The sequence below is a fragment of the Antechinus flavipes genome, chromosome 2 (assembly GCF_016432865.1).
Source record: "Antechinus flavipes isolate AdamAnt ecotype Samford, QLD, Australia chromosome 2, AdamAnt_v2, whole genome shotgun sequence".
In the NCBI taxonomy this organism is placed as follows: Eukaryota; Metazoa; Chordata; class Mammalia; order Dasyuromorphia; family Dasyuridae; genus Antechinus; species Antechinus flavipes.
In genome coordinates this window covers 358,740,134-358,762,241 of record NC_067399.1, presented here as the reverse complement: position 1 = coordinate 358,762,241, position 22,108 = coordinate 358,740,134, and the positions used below count along the sequence as shown (strand labels likewise).

General features: G+C 33.5%; 1 protein-coding gene across 1 annotated transcript in view; it reads right to left on the bottom strand.

Annotated features, from left to right (window-relative positions):
* TRPC7 (transient receptor potential cation channel subfamily C member 7) overlaps positions 1-22,108 on the bottom strand; it is a 283,142-nt gene that overhangs the window by 101,537 nt on the left and 159,497 nt on the right. The window contains exons 4-5 of the mRNA XM_051973682.1: positions 17,055-17,219; positions 199-415 (exon numbers count right to left, since the gene is read on the bottom strand). Of these exons, the coding sequence (XP_051829642.1) occupies positions 199-415; positions 17,055-17,219 (382 nt within the window). The remainder of the gene's footprint in view (positions 1-198; positions 416-17,054; positions 17,220-22,108) is intronic.

Here is a 22,108-nt window from a genome sequence, read left to right as displayed (position 1 = left end):
TCTATTAATAATCTGGATATTGGAAAACATACATACATATATATGTATACATATTATATATGTTATATTATAAATTGTCTTCCATTGAAGGAAACTGCCTTTTTACCTTTTCCTTTAGTGTTGTTGAAGAACATTCCCTGACAAAGTAGAATGCCCAAAAGTAGAGGATAACAACAGAAGATGGATTTTCTTTCTTACCTAAAACCCATTTCATGATAAGCATTTCTGTCCATGAGAATTGTGTGGTTTTTACTCTAAAAATCTGTTTTGGATAATCCGTGATGGTCTCATTGGGGAGGTTTTTAACACCTTCAAAACGGTCTGATGCATTCAGAACTAACAATCCCAGGAAGATTGTGAAAGAGACTGCATGGGCCACAAACTTCATGAAAGGGCTCCTCAGGGTCCGTCCTAACTGGAAATAAAATATGAACAAGACAGATAATTAACTTGGAGATGCCCTTTCCCTCTGGCACTCTTCTCTTCACAAAAAGTTCAATCACAGAATAATCCACTTTGGACAATATACTAAAAGCTACAGACTGAAAATATATCCCATGACATCTTACCATGCCCATTTCCAGGTAATAGGATGATATATTTTTGACAGGTCTGATCTTTTTCTATTTCAGAAGGATTTATGGAATCATTGAGAAAAGGGGTTTTAAATAAAGTTTCAAATCATCCCTATGTGCTAGTTAATAATAACACTGCTTCATTCAATTCCATGGACCTAAATTTCCCTACTTCTTTAATTCTTGATAGAATAGACAAAATGGTAACTAGAACTTCTGAAACCTAGGATAGAGACTGGGGTTTGAGGAGACAAATTGGTTAGAATTCTTCAATTTTGAGATTCAAGATCTAATTTGGGAGCAGAGTCTGTGCCCTGAAGTGAGGAGGGCATGAGAGGTAGAGAGCCCAAATTACTTTGAAGCTATCCACATTTTGGGGATAGAGAAAATATTCCACAAATAGATTTCTAATAGTTCCATTTATTATTACTAAATAAGTTCAAAGCCTAATTATTTCTACTTGTTGATGGAATTAAAATATTGCTAACAACTTCTAAATTTTGGCATTTGAAAGTAAATTCCTTATTATTGTTCTGTAAGAAATGACCAGCAGGATGAATACAGAGAGGATTGGCGAGACTTACATGAACTGATGCTAAGTGAAATGAGCAGAACCAGGAGATCATTATATACTTCAACGAAGATACTGTAGGAGGATGCATTCTGATGGAAGTGGACCTCTTCGATAAAGAGAGCTAATTCAGTTTCAATTGATCAAGGATGGACAGAAGCAGCTACACCCAAAGAAAGAACACTGGGAAATGAATATAAACTGCTTGCATTTTTGTTTTTCTTCCCGGGTTATTTATACCTTCTGAATCCAATTCTCCCTGTGCAACAAGAGAACTGTTCAGTTCTGCACACATATATTGTATCTAGGATATACATATTTAACATGTATAGGACTGCTTGCCATCTGGGGGAGGAGGTAAAAGGAGGGAGGTGGGGGAAAAATGAGAACAGAAGTGAGTGCAAGGGATAATGTTGTAACAAATTAACCTGGCATGGGTTCTGTCAATAAAAAGTTATTAAATTTTTAAAAAAAATTTTAAAAAAGCATTATAATATGGTAGTGCAGGTTATAAAGAAATGTATGATATGTAGAAATATCACTTTGTTAAAGATTAATCAGATATCAAACATATCTTTTAGTATTAATTTATCTCATACTCCTCTTACCCCTTGTCACTCATTCAATCTAAATAAATTACTCGATGTTCAAAAAAAAAAAGAAGAAAAAAAAAGAAAGTAAATTCCTGGTTACACTATTGCAACTGTTTACTAGTTGTACCTATTGAATTTTATCATTTCTTACTAGCTAAAATAATGTAAAGTAACCTATTTTATATTTGAGGGGTAATTTAATAATTAAAAAAATCTTTTTGGATTTTGAAGACTCTATAAGGTCTTTTTGCATTATTCTTATTCTGAAATAATCTAAAAGATAACTGATTTTCCTAATCAGATAATTTTTAACTTTGTGGTAAACGACTAACTTTTTCTCTAGACCTCAGTTTATCTTTCTATAAAAGAAGGAGGACAGATGAAGTAATTCCCAACTGGTCTTGGAATTTTGATATTCTACAAATATACATTTTTAAGATGGAGCAGGGTAGTACTTTGTTAGGACAAGCTAGGTGGTGCTAGAGTGACATCTCTGTCTCTCTATCTCTGTCTTTGTCTCTGTCTGTCTCTCTCTCTGTGTCTGTCTCTCTCTCTCTCCTTCCAGTAGAAATATTTCTTAAGGAAAGAATTATTTAACTTTTCATTTTGTATGCTCAGCCCCTAGGAAAATGCCCGACACATGGTAAATGTCCAATAAATGGTTATTGATTGATTGGATTATTCAAATATACAGTACCATGATAATATATGCCATGGATCAATAATAGGTGTTTCTTTGGTTTAAAATTGCTTCAATTAAGAATATGTTTAATATAACATGGATTATATACTATTTTAATATGCTTCAATATAGTAATTATCTACTTTACTGTAATTATTAGTATAGCACGATTGATTATAATTAGGAAGCTGTGGTATTAATTTAAGGAAGTACCAAAGCTAGAGAAAAAATGTGCTTCTTTTCATCTTTTAATTTGACCTGCATTTCAGATCTTGTCTACAGAAGATCTAGAACAACTCTCTATGAGACATGAAGAGTAGGGGTGATTGTGGGAAAAATTCAGTTAATTTCTCCTTCCTTGTGGTTTGAGGTCAGGATCATTTCTGAAATATTAGCTGAAGAGGTTAATATTTATCAATTTATTATTAAGGAAATGGTACAATCTCCTAGTCCTTAGGTCACTCTTTCCTTTTCCAAGGATTTTAGGAACTAGCTTGTGGTTTTCTTTTCACCTTAGATCTTGCTCTCATACTTGGGGTGTATAATATATACACTGAACACACTTCAACTTCCCCATCTTCCATATTCATCTGGCTTTTATTCTTCCAGGAAATATATCTTCAGTCCAACTTGGGTTTGTCATACCTTTGATTTCAATATGTGGGGAATAGATAAGGTGAAGAACTTACAGGGATGTATGCATTCTTTTTCTGTATTTTATTATTTCTGTGTCTCCCCTATGACCTGTATAATATGTGCAGGCTCATATCTATTTGAGCCTTGGCCAGCTAGAAACATATTTACTTAACCTGAACTGATGACATTTATTGGTATTTGACATTTATCAATATTTAGTCTATTAGCTGGACCACTGTCTGCTTGATTAAGCCTGAAGGCCTGACTTTCTGTTTCCTAGAAATCAGGAGATTTCAGGGAAACAGAAACCTTCCATTCCAATCTCCCCAAATAGCAACAACCAATTAGATGCCTTCCCCTCCCCTTCTCAATGCTCTCTTACTTAATGATGTAATTTCTTTTATAAAAGCTATGTATCTTTACTACTTCTTTAGCCCTCCTACCGCGAGCTTATCTTGCGATGAGACGGCTCATCCTCCGGAGGTTTTTCAATAAACAACTTTTCTGCCTTCTACTGAGGGATCTCTGAGTAGTCATTTTGGGTAAGGGTCTTCTACATCCCTCACAAATATCACCAATAACCAAGGTACTTCATTTTATTATTTTGAATTTTGAAATTTTTTTCCTTAATGATAATTCAACCTTACATATTTTCTGTGCCTCATTCCTAAATATAATTCTTTATCCTCAATGCAATCTCTAGCCACTTTATTCCTTTCTAGTCTTCCTATCCATCCTCCTTGCTCAGGACTTGCTTTCTTCCTTTAAAGCTCTTGAACCTAGACTTGAGTTATTCAGTTATATTTTGTCTTCTACCTTTAATTGCCCTTATCCTTCTTGAACTCATGCTGATTCTTCATCTTGGATCTACCTTCTCTACTCATAAATTCCACTACTAGGGTAAGTTGTATAAGAATCCATGCTCTCTAATTTCAAATAAACCCTTACTAATTACACAGAAAATCTTTTATTCTTCCTTGAATATTTCTCCATTTGAGCCCCCAGTAGCTATTTTCAAGATTTTCCTTTTTTTTCAAATTTCTAACCTCAACCACAATCCCTGCTTCTAGCAGAAAATTTTGTTCCTGGAGTGGCTAAGTGGTACAATGGATAGAATGTTGGCCCTTGAATCAGGAAAACCTGAGTTCAAATCTTATCACAGTTTAGGCAAGTTGTTTAGCCCCGATTGCCTTCCCAAAAAAACCCCCAAGTAAAAAAAAAAAAAAAAAAAAAAGGCAAATAAAAATCCACTTTTGTTTCTATTTTATTGAAAAAGTTGAAACCATCCACTATGAGTTCTCTTATTTATCCTTCATCATATCTCAAAATCTCCTCCATTACTCTGGTTTTTGAGAAAAGGGTGGCCAATGCCAGCCTCTCTATCTTTGTTTCCATTCCTTTTTGTTTGCTCTGGGGGCTTTTTTTTCCTTCTCTTAATTTTAATCTTTCCCTTCCTGCCAATTCTTTTCCGGTTACCTGTAAATGCTCTCATTATCTAAATCTTGACATTTAATCTCTGACCTTTGTAAATTTATATAGACTGTCTTCCAGGCCTGAGGGACATTCTCTCCTTTTGTCTCTCAGAGGTTTTGTTTTCCTTGAAGACGCAGCTCAGGTACTAATCTCTGATTGCCCCAGCTGCTACTGCTTTCTTCTCCAAATGCCTTTACTCTCTCCCTCCTCCCATTCTACTTAATATTACCCTGGAGGGTAATAAGTATTTTAGGCATGGCAACTCATAAAAACTGACTTAGAGCATTGAAATATTACATTCCATGCTGGCAGTAGAAGTACCCATACTGACAAAAGTATGAATCCTTAAAGTTTTGACATATTTAAGGTTTGAAAGCACTTTCCTCACAACTCTCTGAGGTAGGTCATAAAAGTTTTATCATCCCCAGATTACAGATGAGAAAACTAAGAAATTAAGGTCATAAAGCATATAATAAAAGAGAGGTGGGATTCAAACTCAGGTATTATGACTTCAAATTCAGTGTTCTTTGACTTACACCACATTGTACCATGCATAACAATAGCAGTAATTTATATAATATTTTAAGGTTCATAAAATATTTTATGTAATTAATTCATTCAATTCTCACTATAGACGTGAAGGATCTATTGATCCTTCTAATTACTGAATGGTAAGTGCTTTGATCCCAATGAGGAAGCTGAAGATCAGAGATGTTTAAGTGACTTCTTTAGAGTTGGAGAACTTTGTATCTGAAGCAGAATTGAAGTACCCTTTCAGCTCCAAGTCCATCATTTTTATTCAATATACTATGCTGCATATACATGTGTGACCCACTCTTTAAATCGTTTCAGTTCTTGAACAGCCAAATATCACTTCTCCATTGGTGATTTCTTATTTGTTTGTCTTGGTTGATAGAGGCAATACTTTGATATTCTTTCAAGTCATTTAATTGCTACTGTGATAAATTAGAAATCTACTGTAAAAGCAAGAGATGAGTCTTTGATGTTGTTTACTGATCTTTCTTAATGAGTCTTGTGACTAGTTTATAAACATAATTGAATATACCTATAGAGAAGGAATTGCAACTCTGATTTTATTATTATAGAGAATTTCCAAGAGAGGATTTCTTTCTACTAATGCAGTTTGCAACTTTTGCAATTTCCAGTTTCAAAAAATACTTCAAGGTTACATGCCTTGTCCAGGATCACACAACCAGAATATGTCAGAGAAGGGACTTCAGTCCAGGTCAAAGTGGCTTTAAGACAACCTCTATCTCCTATTCCACAATGCTTCTCACCTATGGAGAGACTATAGAAATACATATTTTATATGTATATAAATCATATTTACATTTTCTATATGGTAGTGAAGCTCCAGCAACAAAAATATATCCCAGAAATAAAAGATGAGCTCTAAAGTCCCTTGTAATTTTGACTTCCTAAGGTTATTTGCCATCATTTATTGATATTCCCTAAAAGTTTAATAGTATTCACTTGTTGGAACCTGCTGAGTTTCATTTCTGATGACAAGTGGGATTTGAACATGATGGGAAGGATAGGGAACCCCTGTCCATAGAGGCTTTTACTTCTCATTTGTACAGAGATCAAAACCACTCAAGAATACTTGCTTCAAATAATCTCTTGTTACAAACAAGAACAGTTCCTCAAATAGCTCCAAGATCAAGATGCTTCCTTTACTGGTATATATTTCTATATTTTGATATTTCTTCAAATGAGATTAGTTAGATAGCTACCATCTTTGAATGACTATTCACTTCAAAGATAAAAAACAAGCTTCTGGTGCTATTTCTAGTCTTTTATAAAGAGGTTATGTGAATAATTTTTAAGGATGATTAAACAATAAAAGGTATGACAAAAAGATAACATCTTCTATTAGGAGGACTTATTTGGATAGCTTTCTTCCCCTCTTCCAGCCTAAATTTTTTCATTTGTAAAAGAAAGAGGTTGGACCGAATGATCTTTCTTATCCCTTTCAGCTCTAAATCTATGTTTGGTCCTATAAGAATGATAATAAATATTGCAAATTTGAATTTGATATTAATTAACATAAAGCATCATAATAACATACAATTTAAATTTTATTTTTTAAATGAAAAAATTATCAAATGTACCTGTGTGTATCAAGAATGCATTTCACTAAACCCACACCAGTAATCAATAAAATTGGATCTTAAAACAAATAATAATCAATTTAACTTATGCACAAAACAGCATACATAAGCATAATGGTTCATTTTCTCAGAGGTATTTTTGATGGCCCAATAGCTCCTAATGGAGACAGACACCCTCAACAAATAAACAAGTTGTTAGATTGATAACAGAAACCCTACCATGGACACAATTAGTTAATATACAGATTGGTAGTTCATAATACATTTGAGCTGGACAGAACTTTAAAGATTGTTTATTGTCATCATTATAAATGAAAGCCAGACAGATTAAGCAAGTGCTATTCCAAAAGCAAGGTTAAGAAATTTGTAAAGAAATGTTTTCAGTCAGTATGTGAGTATTTTGCTTATTTTTGAGGTTGTCTTTAGGTTAGCCTGATCTTCCCTTTAATGGAGAAATCTTTCTTCTCAATGAGTGATATCACCAGGAAAAAAGCTTATTTCCACAATCAGCACACTGAACTAGAGAACTGAACAATTTAAGATATGTAAGAATTGTCTAGGTGTATTTTAGGTCAATCCATACTCTATAAAATCTTTGATGAGTGACTTTCTAGCCTCTGCTTGAAGATATCCAAAGAGGGACAACATCCCAAGACATTCCATTTTTTGACATCAAGTCTTAATTGATCTTTTTGCAATTTCTACCCATTATATCTAGTTTTGTCCCCTGGAGTCAAAGAGAATAAATTTAACCTCCTTTCCATGTGATATCCCTTCAAACACTTTAGCAAAATTAGAATTTTTTTTCTTCAGTATGAACATATCCAATTCCTTCAAATAATCTTTATATATTAAGAATTCAAGGCTTCTACCACCTTGGTTGTCTTCTTCTGGATATACTTAAGATTATCAATATTATTTAAAATTAAATCATTAATGTATGTTAACAGTACCAAGAACTGAACCTAAAACTCCACATATTATTTGCCAAGGATAGAGGAAAAGGGATTATCCTATCTCTGTTCCTGAAAATTATGTCCTTTCTAATATAGCCTTAGATTGCATTATGTTTCTTTTGGCTGCCACATCATGCTGCTAACTCCTATTGTTTGAGATCTATTGACTCCCAGATCGTTTTTAGATCAACTCTTGTCTGTCCTCTTATGTTTGGGGAACTGATAGCTTTTGAACCCAGGTAAATTTTTTTGAATTTCATCCAATTAAATTCATCTCCATTTTGTGGCCTATCAAGATCCTTATGTGTCCTGACTTTTATCATATAATATGTTAGTTATTCCTCTCATCTTTGTGTCATCTGCAAAGTTGATAAACATACATATATACCTGAAGCAGGAAATCTCCTTTGGAGATTTCCTGCCAAATTAATATTGAACTATGAACAACTAATCTTTGAGTCTGGTCATTGTTCAAAGAGTTTGGGATCCATCTAAGTGCATTATAGCCTAATCTTAATTGTTCCATGAGAATAGTATGAAATGTTTTATAAAAAGTTTATTAAAATCTAGTTAGCCACAGCATTCTCATCTATTTCTTTAGTAATCCTGTCATAAAAGACAATTAGGAGGTTTTTTTTTTTGGAAAGACTAATACTTAGTGAAGCCATGTTGGCTTTTTATAATAACAGTTGCCTTTCTAGATATCTACCAAATATCTTTAAGTATGCTCTCAAGAATTTTCCTAACAATCAGAGACAAAAATCATTGTCTTACAAAGTTTGACTCTGTTCTCTACCTTTTTTTTTGAAAATGGGTCACTATATGCCTATTTCCAAACTTTTGATAAAATTTTAATACCTTTTCCATTTCCATGATCTTTTAAATAGAAATGACAGTTCTTTCAGAATCTGAAGATGTAACTCTTCTAAGTCAGGTGACTTGAAATCTTCAAGGGCGAGTAGAAAGCTCAGTGTTCTCTTAATGTTTCCTTATTTATCAAGGACATTTGGTCATTTTTTGTCTTGCTATGTCATTCTCCTTTGGGAGAAAAGACAAGGTAAGAAAAGCAAACACCCCCCCCCCCCCAAAAAACAACAACAACAACAACAACAAAAAAAAAAACCAAAACAAGAATGGTAAACAAAAACTATCTTTCTTCTATTGTCAGTTAGCATCCCATTCACTCCAAGCAAAAGTTCTATTCCTTTTTTTAATCCTTCTATTTCTTTCAATATAATTTTAGAAACTCCCTTTTGTTCTTACCTTCCCTTGGGAACTTCAGATTATTTTTATCTTTATCATTTCTGACACTGTTTATAGGACTGTCACAGTTTTATATTTATCATTTGCTGCCTGGTCTTGCTTCCATTTTTTAAAATCTCAGTTGGTTGATGGCTTTCCTGTAAATCCATCTTAAGAGAAGTCCCACTAGAATCTTCTCCCTTTGTGTCTTTAGATTGCCATTCTTGAACATCTGTCATCCCTCCCAGGTTGATTTCTTCCCCTGAAAATTTTTAGTCCATAGAATCCTATCTATGCGTTTTCTTTATACCTTGAATTCTGCTTTCCAAAATCTAGAGTGTATGCTAGATGATGTCTTCCCCCCCTCTATTTCTCTATAACAAACTCTGTAATGAAGGAGAAACACTCCATTAAAGCTCCCACAACCAGTCTTTCTGTTAGTGTGAATCAGATTCCGAGTGGAATTCCCTTTTGTAGATTCTTTAACTCATTAAAGGATGAAATTATCACTAAGACAAGGTAAGACTAGCTAGTTTAGTAAATACCATGAAATTTGAGAATAGCTGGTCTCTAATCATTACTATATCATGCCTCTGTGATATATCTGATATCTATTTCCCAAATTCCTCATTTCTTTCTCCTTTTGACAAGGTGGTCTTTAGTATATTTCAAAATGAAAATCAGTTCTGTTTTTCCTTTTAAGTTTACCAAAAACATTCTTTCATGCTTTACTGCTCTGGTTCTGGACTCACATTATTATATCTTTTTAATATACAAAGTTACTTCTCTTCTCACTTCCCACTTTTACTATCCTTATTCTTTTGACTAACGTATATTCTTCTATACTCTGGCCCAGGATTTTGATATATCAGGTTTAAACTGAGAACACAAAACCACACATAGAAACTATAAAAATAAAGGATATGTGGTTTTATTGACCTGATTGTAAGGACATTTAATGCTCCATTTTTAGACTTCCTAGAAGCTTTAGAATTTTAGATTTCATTTGTAACATTTTTTGGGGGAAATTGATAGGTAATTTAGGAATCTCTACATATGTACAAGATATCTTACATGTTTCTCCTTTTTTAAGTAAATGTTTTATTTATTCTTTTTGTTATTGTTCATTTGTTTTCAATTGAGTCTTTGTGACTCCATTGAGGTTTTCTTAGCAAACATATGAGAGTGATTTGCCATTTCCTTCTCCAGCTCATTTTGCAATTGAGGAAACTGAAGCAAACAGGATTAAGTGATTTATAGCTAGGCTGAGGCTATTTTAACTCAAATAGATGAGTTTTCCTGACTCCAGCTCTGGAGTTCTATCCATTGTGCCATCTAGCTGCCCCTATTTATACTTGATCCCCTCTTTAAAAAAAAATACAGTGAAGCAAACAAAATTAATTGATTGACCATGTCTGTTGTATCTTATTTTACATTCATACTCAATTACTCTTCTGCTCCATTGGGGAAGGAGATAGTATCCACATGCACAATTTAGACTTATAAGGGAGTTTAGAAATCCCCTAACCCAATCCTAATCTTATTTACTTTTAATTAAAATTTTAATGAACAAAACCTCTTTTTACCCCATTTCTCCTTCTCCCATAAAAAACAAACCAACCATAAACAAAACCCTTGAAACCACCATTGATAGCCAAGGTAAGCATTGCTATATCATTGATCATGTCTAAAAAGTACGACTCATTTTGAATCTTGTATATTTACTTCAGAATTCCTAATTGCTATTTGGTATCAACTCTGAAAGACCTCTCTGACTTCTTGATTGGTCAACTTTCCAGAAGCTATTTTTAGTTTTATAAGAATGACAGAGCAAAAGCTGGAAGAAACTTTGAAAATTATTTGGTCCATCCTTTTTATTAGAGGAGATAGGTGCCTAAGGTCACACAGATAGGTAGGATTCAAACTTAGGTCTTGTGACTCCATGTTTAGTGCTCTTTCCTCTGTACCATGATCCTGCATTCTATCTCTTAAGTGATACTTTACACAATCCTCCTCAGTACAATTTTTCTTCCTTTCACTAACTTTCCTCATCATTGGGAAAACTGAGAATTCAGTCTGCATCTGAAAAATTTTCTTTCTTTCTCTAAGCTCTCTTCTCAAGGTGTCTGAGTCTAAATGTGGTATTTTGTTGCTATTGGAAGAAATTTAGTTTTTTTGGTAAATCTAAATGACTCAGGCTATTGTTACCCACTTTTGATCATGTCATAATAGCTTTTGAAAAGCTGATGTTCTATGAACTGACCCATAGATTTGAAGGATTCAAACTTGCCTAATAGAAAATGGAAAAAAGAAAAATAAAGTAAAGAAAATGGAGGGAGGATCTGATTAAATTTTATTTGGCTTTTTGTTTAGGATACTGATAGAACAATTCTCCAAAGAATATATATACATATATATGTCATATATATGTATATATATAACATATGTAATGTGTATATGTAATATGTACACAGAGACACACATATATAATACATATACACACTCTCACCATTTTAAACTAATAAAACATTGTCATTTATAGAGAACTTTATGATTTAAAAATGTTTCCTTCATACTTATCAATCAATAAGTCAGCCAAGTATTAATAAATACTAATAAATAAATTATATCATTTCACAAATGATGAAACTGAGATTTTGACCTCATTTAATTAGTATCTCAACCAGAATTTAAATAAAAATCTCCTGACTCCAAGACCATTGGTCTTTCCATTATATCTCATGGCCTTGTAGTATGAATTCCTAATTTCTGAGGCAGAGGTAGCAAAGTGGATAAATTTCTGGGCTTGAATTGAAAGTTCTGTGTTTGAATCCTGCTATAGACACTTAACTGTGTGATCTTGGGAGACTCATTCAATGTATCTCAGTCTCATTTTCCTTTATAAAAAATGTAGCTGATACCATAGTGCCTACTTTATATGATTGATATAAGGATTAAATGAAATATAATGTATATGAAGTGCTTTACAAACATTAAAATGTTAGCTATCATTATTATTTCAAATCAAGTCAACAAGTATTTAGAAAACATTTGTTATGAATCAACATTAAGCTAAATGCTAGGGATACAAAAAGTGGCAAAAATTAGTTCCCACTCTCAAGGAGTTTACAATTTAATTGGGGAAATTAGAGATACCTTGTAAAGAACTATGTATAAGTAAGATATTTATAGGATAAATTGGATTTAATATCAAAAGTAAATTACTGAAATTCAGGAGTATTGGGGAATTTTTTTTCCTTTCTTTTCCTCCAGAAAGTGTGAATTTGGCTGAGATTTGAAGGAAGCCTGGGATTACAGAGCAATGAGGAGGGAGAGAATTCTCAGCATGGGGTATGTAAAGTGAAAATGCACAGGATACTGAGATGGAGTATAGTAAGGAGATCAGTCACTATATAGCAGTAAAATGTAAGAAGTTTATAAGGGAAGAGTGGGACTAGATTTTTAAAGGGTATTAAAGAGGATTTTACATTTGCTCCCAAAGACAAAGGGAACCACTGGAGTTTATTCAATAGAAGGATGATATGGTCAGATTTGCATTTTAGAAAGATCAATATGACAATTGAGTGGAAGATCAACTGATGTAGGAGAATAATCAATAGTTTGTTGCACTCATCTAGGAACAGAGTGAAAAGGTCTAGCACTGGAATGGTTGCAATGTCAGAGGAGAGAAAGGGAATAAAGGTAAAATTGATCAGAATTGGCAATACATTATAAATGAAAGATTATAGAGAATGAGGATTCCAGGATGATACTTAGTTTGTAAGCCTACTTATTTGGGCAATTGGTTGGTACAATTGATAGAATATGGGATCTCAAATCAGGAAGATTCATCTTTCCTGGATGAAATTCCAGGATAAAATTCCAAATAAGGTCATGAAGAGTAATACATGACTGAAATGACTGAACAACAAAGAAAGTGAGAGTTGCAGGATGGTGTCAAGTTTGTAACTTAGGTACTGGAAATATAGTGATACTCATAATAGTAATAGAAAGTTATAGGGAGCAGATGGTTTAGGGAGAAAATAATGAGTTCAGTTTTGGACATGTGGAACTTGTGTTATTTATAGGACATCTAGTTTTAGATTTTCAATAGGCAATTGCAGATGTGAAATCTGAGTCAGCATATAGGTTAGATCTTGATAAGTAGAATTGAAAATCATCAGCATAGAGATATAATTGAATCTATGGGAATTCATGAGATTATCAAGTAAAATGAAATAGTACATAGAGAGACAGAGGACAGAGCCTTAGAGGACACAATTTTGTATCCTAAATGAAAATCCAATAAAAGGAACTGAGAAGGAGTAGTCAGAGGGGTAGGAAGAAAATTAGCAGAGAGTAGTCATGAAAATTTATAGACAAGAGAATATCAAGGAGAAGAGGATAATAAACAGTGTCAAGGACTCTTGAAAAGTCAAGAAAGATGAAGCTTGAGAAAAGGCCATCTAATTTAGAGATTAAAAGATCATATATAATTTTGAAATATACAATAAACAGTTGGAGATGTGACAATGCAGTTCAGCAGAGAATTTGGGGCAGGAAAAATAATCTGAGAATCATCTGCTTAGATATGATAATTGAATGCTAGGCATTTTATGGCAATTTCCACAGATACAAAAAAATCCCCATTGAGTGTAAATTAGAATCCTAAATTGGTTTTTTAGGATAGTACTGTTTAAGCAGAATTTTTTTTCTTGTTTCTATGTCTGATATATATATACATACACATACACACATACATACATACATATATATATATGTATCTATTACACATACACATACACACACACACACATATACACATATATATTTTTCCCTTTCCATTACTCACGCTGAAGACTGTTAGCTCTCTACTTGCCATGAATAACAGTGCATGGTGAGATTACCTCTTAGCCTAAAGAATAAGTGCATTTCTATTTCAGGTTCTTTGCTATAATTGAACACACTATCTTATCTCTTTCCATTACTGTGAGGAAGAGGTCATAACTGCCATTTTTATAAGATAAATGATGCAATTTACCATGTAGTTGACTTTCTCAAAATTGTCATATTTCTCATTGAATCTTTTCTAGCTAATTTTAATTAATTTTGGAAATAGTAACTATTGTTACTACAGTTACTATAGTAACTTTTGGGGGACTAGAGAATAATCTTAAACATTAAACTGGATTTACTAGACTTACTAGATTGATCTGTCTTTCATGCCTTGAAAGGAAATTTGCAAGAACTACTGAAAAAACAAACAAGCAAAGAAACAACTGTTACTGTTGTTGAGAGGCAATTTTGTTCCAATCCATATAACTAGCATTGGATTTGAAGTCAAAAGACTTCAGAATCAAAACACCTGGGTATAATCTCAGCTCTAAAAGTTACCATCTGCATGACCATAGATAAGTCTCCTTTTATGTTCTTTAGTTTCCTCATTTGTAAAATTGAATTGATATTACTTTATTTTACTGAATTGTTATAAGGGCTAGGTTAGATAACTTAAAAGAAGTGCTCCGTAAACCTAAAAGCATTATATACACAGCAGCTATGTTTTTTTTTTTTTATCATGCCAAATAATTCTATTTTAGAAATAATCAATAGCAGAATGCTGTCTGAGGTATACACAGATTGCATGATCAAGGTTTGTATTTATTCTGGGAGGGAACAAAAATCAAAGTCCAGATCCAGTAAAGTCTTCTTTTACTCCATCTTAGCACAAGACTCTACTTGGTGAGACTTATGTAGAAAAATAGAGATAAATCTTAGAAAAATTGGAAAGTCTTTGTCATTCTTTCTTATAGTCTTTACCCCACTTTGGGAACAATTATCCCTTCAACAACATGGGGATAAGGTGCACAGGACTCCTATGATCTGAAAAATCCACATAAAATTTCTTGGCCCTATCTTTGTACCAGAAGTCAGACATTTTGTCTTTTTTTGTGGAGTGTTTATAGTATCTTACTATAAATTTTGGGTTGATATTATATAATATTATACACGTATGTTCTGAGTGTCTAAACTTTTTCTTTGCAGTCTTCTGGCTTTTGTTTATCATTGAAACTTCAAACTCCTCCCCAAATTCCCATTTAATTTCTTATGCTGATCTGAGATATATCAGAACTAAAATGGGGAAAACTGCAAGGTAGAAAGGATACTTGTCCTTTCACTCACAGAAAGGATCTGAAACAATTATTTATCTTTTCCTTTGGATAAATGCAATCCCAGAGATTCTTTATTTAGGGAAATCTTTACATTCAAAGGTAAAAAGAGTGTCAATTGAATCAATTATTTAATTATTCACCCCACCTTATTTAAAATAACCATCTTAATAAGGTGAAAACCGGTGTATTTAACCAACCAATAAATCAAAGGTATTAAAATAGGTAAGAAAGGATAATAATTGAGGAGGGAAAGACATTGGATAAAATAAAGTGAAACTATTAAAGAAAACCTATGTTCAAATTGAGTTAAAGAAGTTGTCATTACCAATAACTTATAGCTAAAATAGCAAACTAGTTTGAAACCCAGACATGTGAATGTCAGATCAACCTGGGTGAGGGAATATTTCTAGTCAAGCACCTGAAAAGAAGGCACTTGATGGACTGAATGGAAGAATGCCTTTTTCTCTCAACAATCTTGTGACTATGTCTAACAGGAAGGAAGAAAAGGATTTCCAAAAGCATAGAGCTGTGAATTATTTCTTTATTTGTGCTTCCTAAGCTTGAACCCATTTTTCCCTGGACTCTGTATCCATCTGTGGGAAAATATTCCTCTAGGTGTTTTTTGGGGGACTGTTATTATTGTTCTTATTCTACTACCTTATTAAATAACCATTTCTAAAAGCAAATCTTTTATGTTTTGGGGGAAGCAAAATGAAAAGATATGAGATATAGAATCAAATCATGAAAAGTATAATAAAGAACTATCAGAGCAAAGAATTAGGAAGATTAATGAATATATAGAATATTTACAAAAATAATGGAGTCATTCAAAGATGAATCATTGAAGCTTATTAAAGTCCTCCAGAGTACTTGGTGAAAGAAAAATCTATTTAAGGATAATGGATTATTAAAAGTTACAAAAGTAAGTATAATGCATTTTTCATTGTTCTACTTGGGAACATCAAAGTTTCTCATAGTTTTTTTTAGATGGAGCAGTATCAGTCTAACCACAGGCATTTTCAGTAATATAACATAACTCTCTAGAAGCACAATAAATACCTTGGATGCAGACCCCATATTACAATAACTATGTATTCTTTAATTAGAGACTAAGAACCCTAGAATTCTAGTGTGGAAAGTGGTCATCTAGTTCAATTTTTTCATTCCACAGATGAAAAATGTAATACCCAGGAAAAATGAAATGACTGGCTGAAACTCATAGTAGCTAGGTAATGATCAGTATGGTAGCAGAGCTCAGGCTTCTTGGTTGCAATCCTAGCACTATGTTTTTGGAAGGTGGATAATAAAGATGGGATAGGAAAGCAATTCGGTATGGGAAATTCCTTCTCCCAGTGCACAGGGATAATTGTTTTGTAACTTACAATCTCAGAGAATTATTTGAAGGCACTGAGAAGTTAAGGGTCTTGTCCAGGGTCACACAGCTAGTGTGTGTCATAGGAAGGATTTCAACTCAGGCTTTCTGGACTCTGATGCCAGTTCACTATTCACTGTGCCAAACACTCTCATGTAATGCTCTCACTCCCAAATGACTATCAGTCTATATATCCAGGAAACCTTTATATCAAAGAGGTCACTTTTATAAAGGAGTGAAAAAAATTTATATTTTTCCTTTTGCAGCCATATAGAAATATCAAAGTGGCAAGAACAGAAAAGAGATTTGAGTTGTTAGGGAACAAAAGAGTGTATTATTTCTCTTTCCTGTTATCTGTCACCCTTCATCATATATCTCACTTATTTCTTACTTCTCTTATTACTTATTTCAGGATGACTTTTTCATCCTGAATTCTTTTTTAATATCAGAAATAAAATGTAATGAATATCAGAATTTCCCCTTCTGGGTCATTTTACTTGGTAGAGGAAAACATAAGGATTTACCTTAAGCAAGACTGTGGGTAGGGTTCTGGGGAACAGGAACAGGTGGCAACAATATGAAATGGTTCATGTTAAGGAGAGAGAAAAAAAACACTCTTATAAATCCCAAGCGTCTTCAGTAGTACCTGTACCTTGCTGTAGGGGGCGATCCAATAGGCTATGGCAAGGAATGGAAGACCAACGGAGATTCCAAAGACAGCCAGGAACTTCAGTGCTATGGACTGCTGCCGTAAGCCTGAGAGATTTTCATACCACATGGTAAGCAGCTGCTGTTGGCAGTTAGGGTGAGCAACAAACTGTGGGGGAAAACAACAACAAAACAAGAAAACACAAACAGAAAACTGCAATTGGTAGCTACCAAAAAGCTCAAAATTCACACTTTTTTTGACATCTGGGTAATATTCACCAAATGATATGCAAGTAGAAATTAGGTTTGTTATAAGAAGGACTTCTGCACTGAGTGCTAAGTTGGATTAAGGATCTTCCAAGAATTTTCATGCAATTTTGAGATCCTGTAACTCTGAGTCTTGGCCAAAAATCCTCTTAATTTTTTGGAGGCTTCTGCTTTCTCATGTGCAAAATGAGTGGGTTGAACTATGTGATTTCAGAAGTCTTTTCCAGCTCTAATTCTGTGGCTTTATGGTTTAGACAAATTCCTTAATTCATCAGATGAGTACATTTCAGCTAAAGTGACTTGCCAGTCTGTAAGTGAAAGACCCAACTACATTAATTCAAATCTAGCAGTACTCTATTGAACTAATTTTAAAAACTCAAACTTCTTCAAAGGCTCTAATTCTTTTTTCCTCTTTTTTATTATTATAGCTTTTTATTTACAAGATATATGCATAGGTAATTTTTCAGCATTGACAGTTGCAAATCCTTTTGTTCCAATTTTTCCCCTCCTTTCCCCATCCCTTCCCCCCAATGGCAGATTGACCACTACATGTTAAGTATGTTGAAGTATAAATTAAATACAATATAAGCATACATGTACTAACAGTTATTTTGCACAAAAAGAATCGGACTTTGAAATAGTGTATTATTAGCCTGTGAAGGAAATCAAAAGTGCAGGCAGACAAAAATATAGGGGATTGGGAATTCTCTAGGTAATGGTTCATAGTCATCTCCCAGAGTTCTTTCGCTGGGTATAGCTGGTTCAATTTATTGCTGCTCTTTTGGAGCTGATTTGGCTCATCTCATGTTGAAGAGGGCCACATCCATCAGAACTGATCATTATATAGTATTGTTGTTGAAATATATAATTATCTCCTGGTCCTGCTCATTTCACTCAGCATCAGTTCATGTAAGTCTCTCCAGGTCTTTCTGAAATCATCCTGCTGGTCATTTCTTACAGAACAATAATATTCCCTAATATTCATATATCACAATTTATTCAGCCATTCTCTAATTGATGGGCATCCACTCAGTTTCCAGTTTCTGGCCACTACAAAGAGACCTGCCACAAACGTTCATGCACATACAGGTCCCTTTCCCTTCTTTAAGCTTTCTTTGGGATATAAGCCCAGTAGAAACACTGCTGGGTTAAAGGGTATGCACAGTTTGATAGCTTTTTGAGCATAGTTCCAAAATGCTCTCCAGAATGGCTGGATGTATTCACAATTCACCAACAATGTATCAGTGTCCTAGTTTTCCCACATCCCTTCCAGGATTCCGCATTATCTTTCTCTGTCATTCTAGCCAATCTGACAAGTGTGTAGTGGTATCTCAGAGTTGTCTTAATTTGCATTTCTCTGATCAATAGTGATTTGGAACACTCTTTCATATGAATGGAAATAGTTTCAATTTCATCATCTGAAAATTGTCTGTTCATGTCCAAAGGCTCTAATTCTAACAACTAAAAATGCTCTAAAACAATATTCTGCAAACCCAAAGTGGGGACATTAAGAAAAGACTTCTGGAAGAGATAGCATAAAATTTGATCTTGAAATCTAGATTGGAATTCCACAGATCAGGAAGGATGCATTCTTTGAGCACTACATGAAAAGGAGAGTGAGTGATCCAATATGACTGAATCTCAGAGGCTCTGAAAGGAAGGAAGCAGAGCAAAATCGATTTGCCATAAGAATAAGAACAGATGCTTTCATTTCAATGATTATTTTGTGTCTCTGTTTTAAAGTACTTTCTGCATAACTACTCTATTAAATTTACTATTAATTATTATTATCATACTCTCTACTTCAGAGTGGTTATGAGCTCTACTTCTTTATAAAACAGACACAACAAAATAATAACAATTGCTATTATTATCTCACTCTATACCTCAATTATTATTATTATTGTTATTATTATTATGAGACATTTGGGGATAAGTGATTTGCCCCTCTAGTAAGGCCAAATGTCTGAGGTTGGGTTTGAAATTGATTTTTTCTGACTCCAGTGTTCTATTTACTGGGTCATCTAGCTGCCCCTGAGTGTAATTATTATTAACTAATTTTATAGATGAAGGAATTGAGGGAAGTAATTTGCCCCAGATTGCCAAGTGAGATTTAGTTAAGCCAAGATTCAAATTCTCATGGTTATTCTCTTTCTACTCCAGAACACTGTCTCCAAGGGAAGCCAATGTTTCTGTTTGAGCAACATTTATTTGTGAAAATTAAGCTCTTTTCAAATAAAGTACTTTCTGAAACTCATTAGTTCACCTGGTATTTGCCAATTAGTTGTGCATTCTGTTCCCAATGGACTGACTTTTTAAAAGGCCACCCCTGAGTACAATATATCTGCTTTTATCATATTTGCTTATTGGATGTTAATGAGACATTCAGTGACCCTGAAAAATGCTAAATATCCTTTTTCCTTGTTAAAAAATAATAGCTCTACACCCAAGGAAAGAACACTAGAAAATGAGTGTAGACCATAACATAGCATTTCCCCTCTTTCTGTTATTGTTTGCTTGCATTTTTATTTTTCTTCTCAGGTTATTTTTATCTTTTTTCTAAATCCGATTTTTCCTGTGCAGCAAAATAACTGTATAAATATGTATGCATATATCGTAACAGAAGTTTTTGCAAGGATCAGTGTTGAAAAATGACCCATGAATATGTTTTGTCATATAAAAAAGCTATAATAAAAAAATAGCTCTTTGTCCCCCTCCCCCCTAATTAGGAAAGAGAATATTGGAGACTTATTTGATTTTTGCGTTGATTGGAAATTGACATTAGTATGAAGTGCACACCAGAATGCTTTTTACTATTTGGGTGACCTCAGAAAAGTCATATCTTCTTGAACTAATTCCTCATTGGTAAAATCAGGGGTCCCCACGTAGAAAGGAACATTATAGGCTATTTTAGTCTAGTCTCTTCAGCCCACACTTACACGGGTAGTAAATAAATATTGGAATTCAAACCTGAGTCCTGTCATTGAATCAGGAAATTAGACTCCTAGAAGGTAATAATGTCTAATGCTCCTTCTAGTATAATTCCTGTTACCTCAAAGACAGACCAGATCTTGAAGGCGTTTTATGTCAATAAAGTACAGTAAGTCATACACCAGATGAAATGAGGATTAAAAAGAGATGGTTATAAGACTTGTAGCAAAAACGATTTGTGGTTTACTTAATAGTAATTTAATAGTATGTTTACTTAATACTTAATAGTAATCATATACATCATTTCCCTTCTGTAACATTACCTCTTTTACTGAAAGGAAGAAAAACTGTTTCATCATTAATTCTCCAGAATCAAGGCAATTTGAGATAATTGACATCTAATCAATAACATTTATAAGAACTTGGTGTGTAAACAGAACACTACTAGATACTGTGGATAGCTATTAATGTAACAATAACAAAACTACTCACATTTTTATATTGCTGTGTGATTTACAAAATATTCGCCTCTTAACAATTCTATGGGGATGGATAGGAAATGCAAATATTTCATAGATGAGGAAACTGGGACTAAGAATTTAGGTCTCTTTAAGTAGTTAATAGGTAGATCCTATTTTCATATTGTCCTCTTGTTCTCACATATTTAGGCAATATTCTTTAAAGACTTCTTTAGAAGTGATATGTAGATTTTTTTTTGTCAGTTTTCAGGTAATCCTATGGTTCTCAAATTATCTCTTAACTCTTAAAAGACAGGTTAGTTTTGTGACTAGAATGCTAAAATCACAGCAATTCAATCTGAGTACCAATTCTGCTTCAGACACTTGCTAGCTGTCCAAGTGTGGTGTTCAGAAGAAAAAGACAACCAAGATGTTGAAAGGAGTATAGAACACACCATATAAGGATCAGTTGAAAGAGCTAGGGAAACCTAGGGAAAAGTATTATAATATTTATGTTACTTTATGCCTTCTTATGAGGAAAATGATTTACCAACTGAAAACGCTATATAAATATGAATTGTCATGATTTTGTTTTCTATGTGGCTTCTAGCACTTATGGCTTTATAATGAACATTCAATCAAATAAAAAACACGGGTCTTTCTCATAAAAACTATTATCTAGTTATGCACTCTTTTCCATCCTGTATTTGTGAAGTTGAATTTTTTGAGGGGAATCTCAGCATAAAACTCTTCATGTTTCCTTGTTACTTTTCATCTTATTCAATTCAGTATAGTACCTATGTTTTATCACCTCTCTGCAAAGAGGAGAAAATATGTTTTGCCACCAGTTTTTTGATGACAATATATTTTTTTAAAATACCACGCACAGTTCTATGTACAAGTATTAAATAAATTCTGACAGTATTGGATCAAAGAGGGAGAAGAAATCTGCTTCTAAACCAAGTACCTATTAACTAATAGGTAATTATTTCTAGTTACTTCCAGTCTAGTTGCATTCCTTCATTTATTCCCCAACATAGCTGGATGAAAGTGTAAAGTGATGAGATACTTGGATTTCAATTTCTAAATTTTCAGTTTGAGGCCTGCTTTTGGTACTGTAAGTATGCACTATGATTTTCGGCCAATTACTCTCTGAACTTTAATTTCCTCATCTGTGAAATTATTGCCCCCTATCTCATAGACTTGTTGGGAGAAAAATGTTTCATAAATCTTAAGTAACTATAAATATGAGAATTCATCTTATTTTAATGATCCTCTCCAGTTTCTCACTCTTTGCCAATGTTCTTCATCTTTCATTTTCACCCATCTTTGGATACTCATCTCAGAACTGCTGTCCACTAATGAAAAACCTTCCTGGGGTCACGGCATTGTCTATGTATAC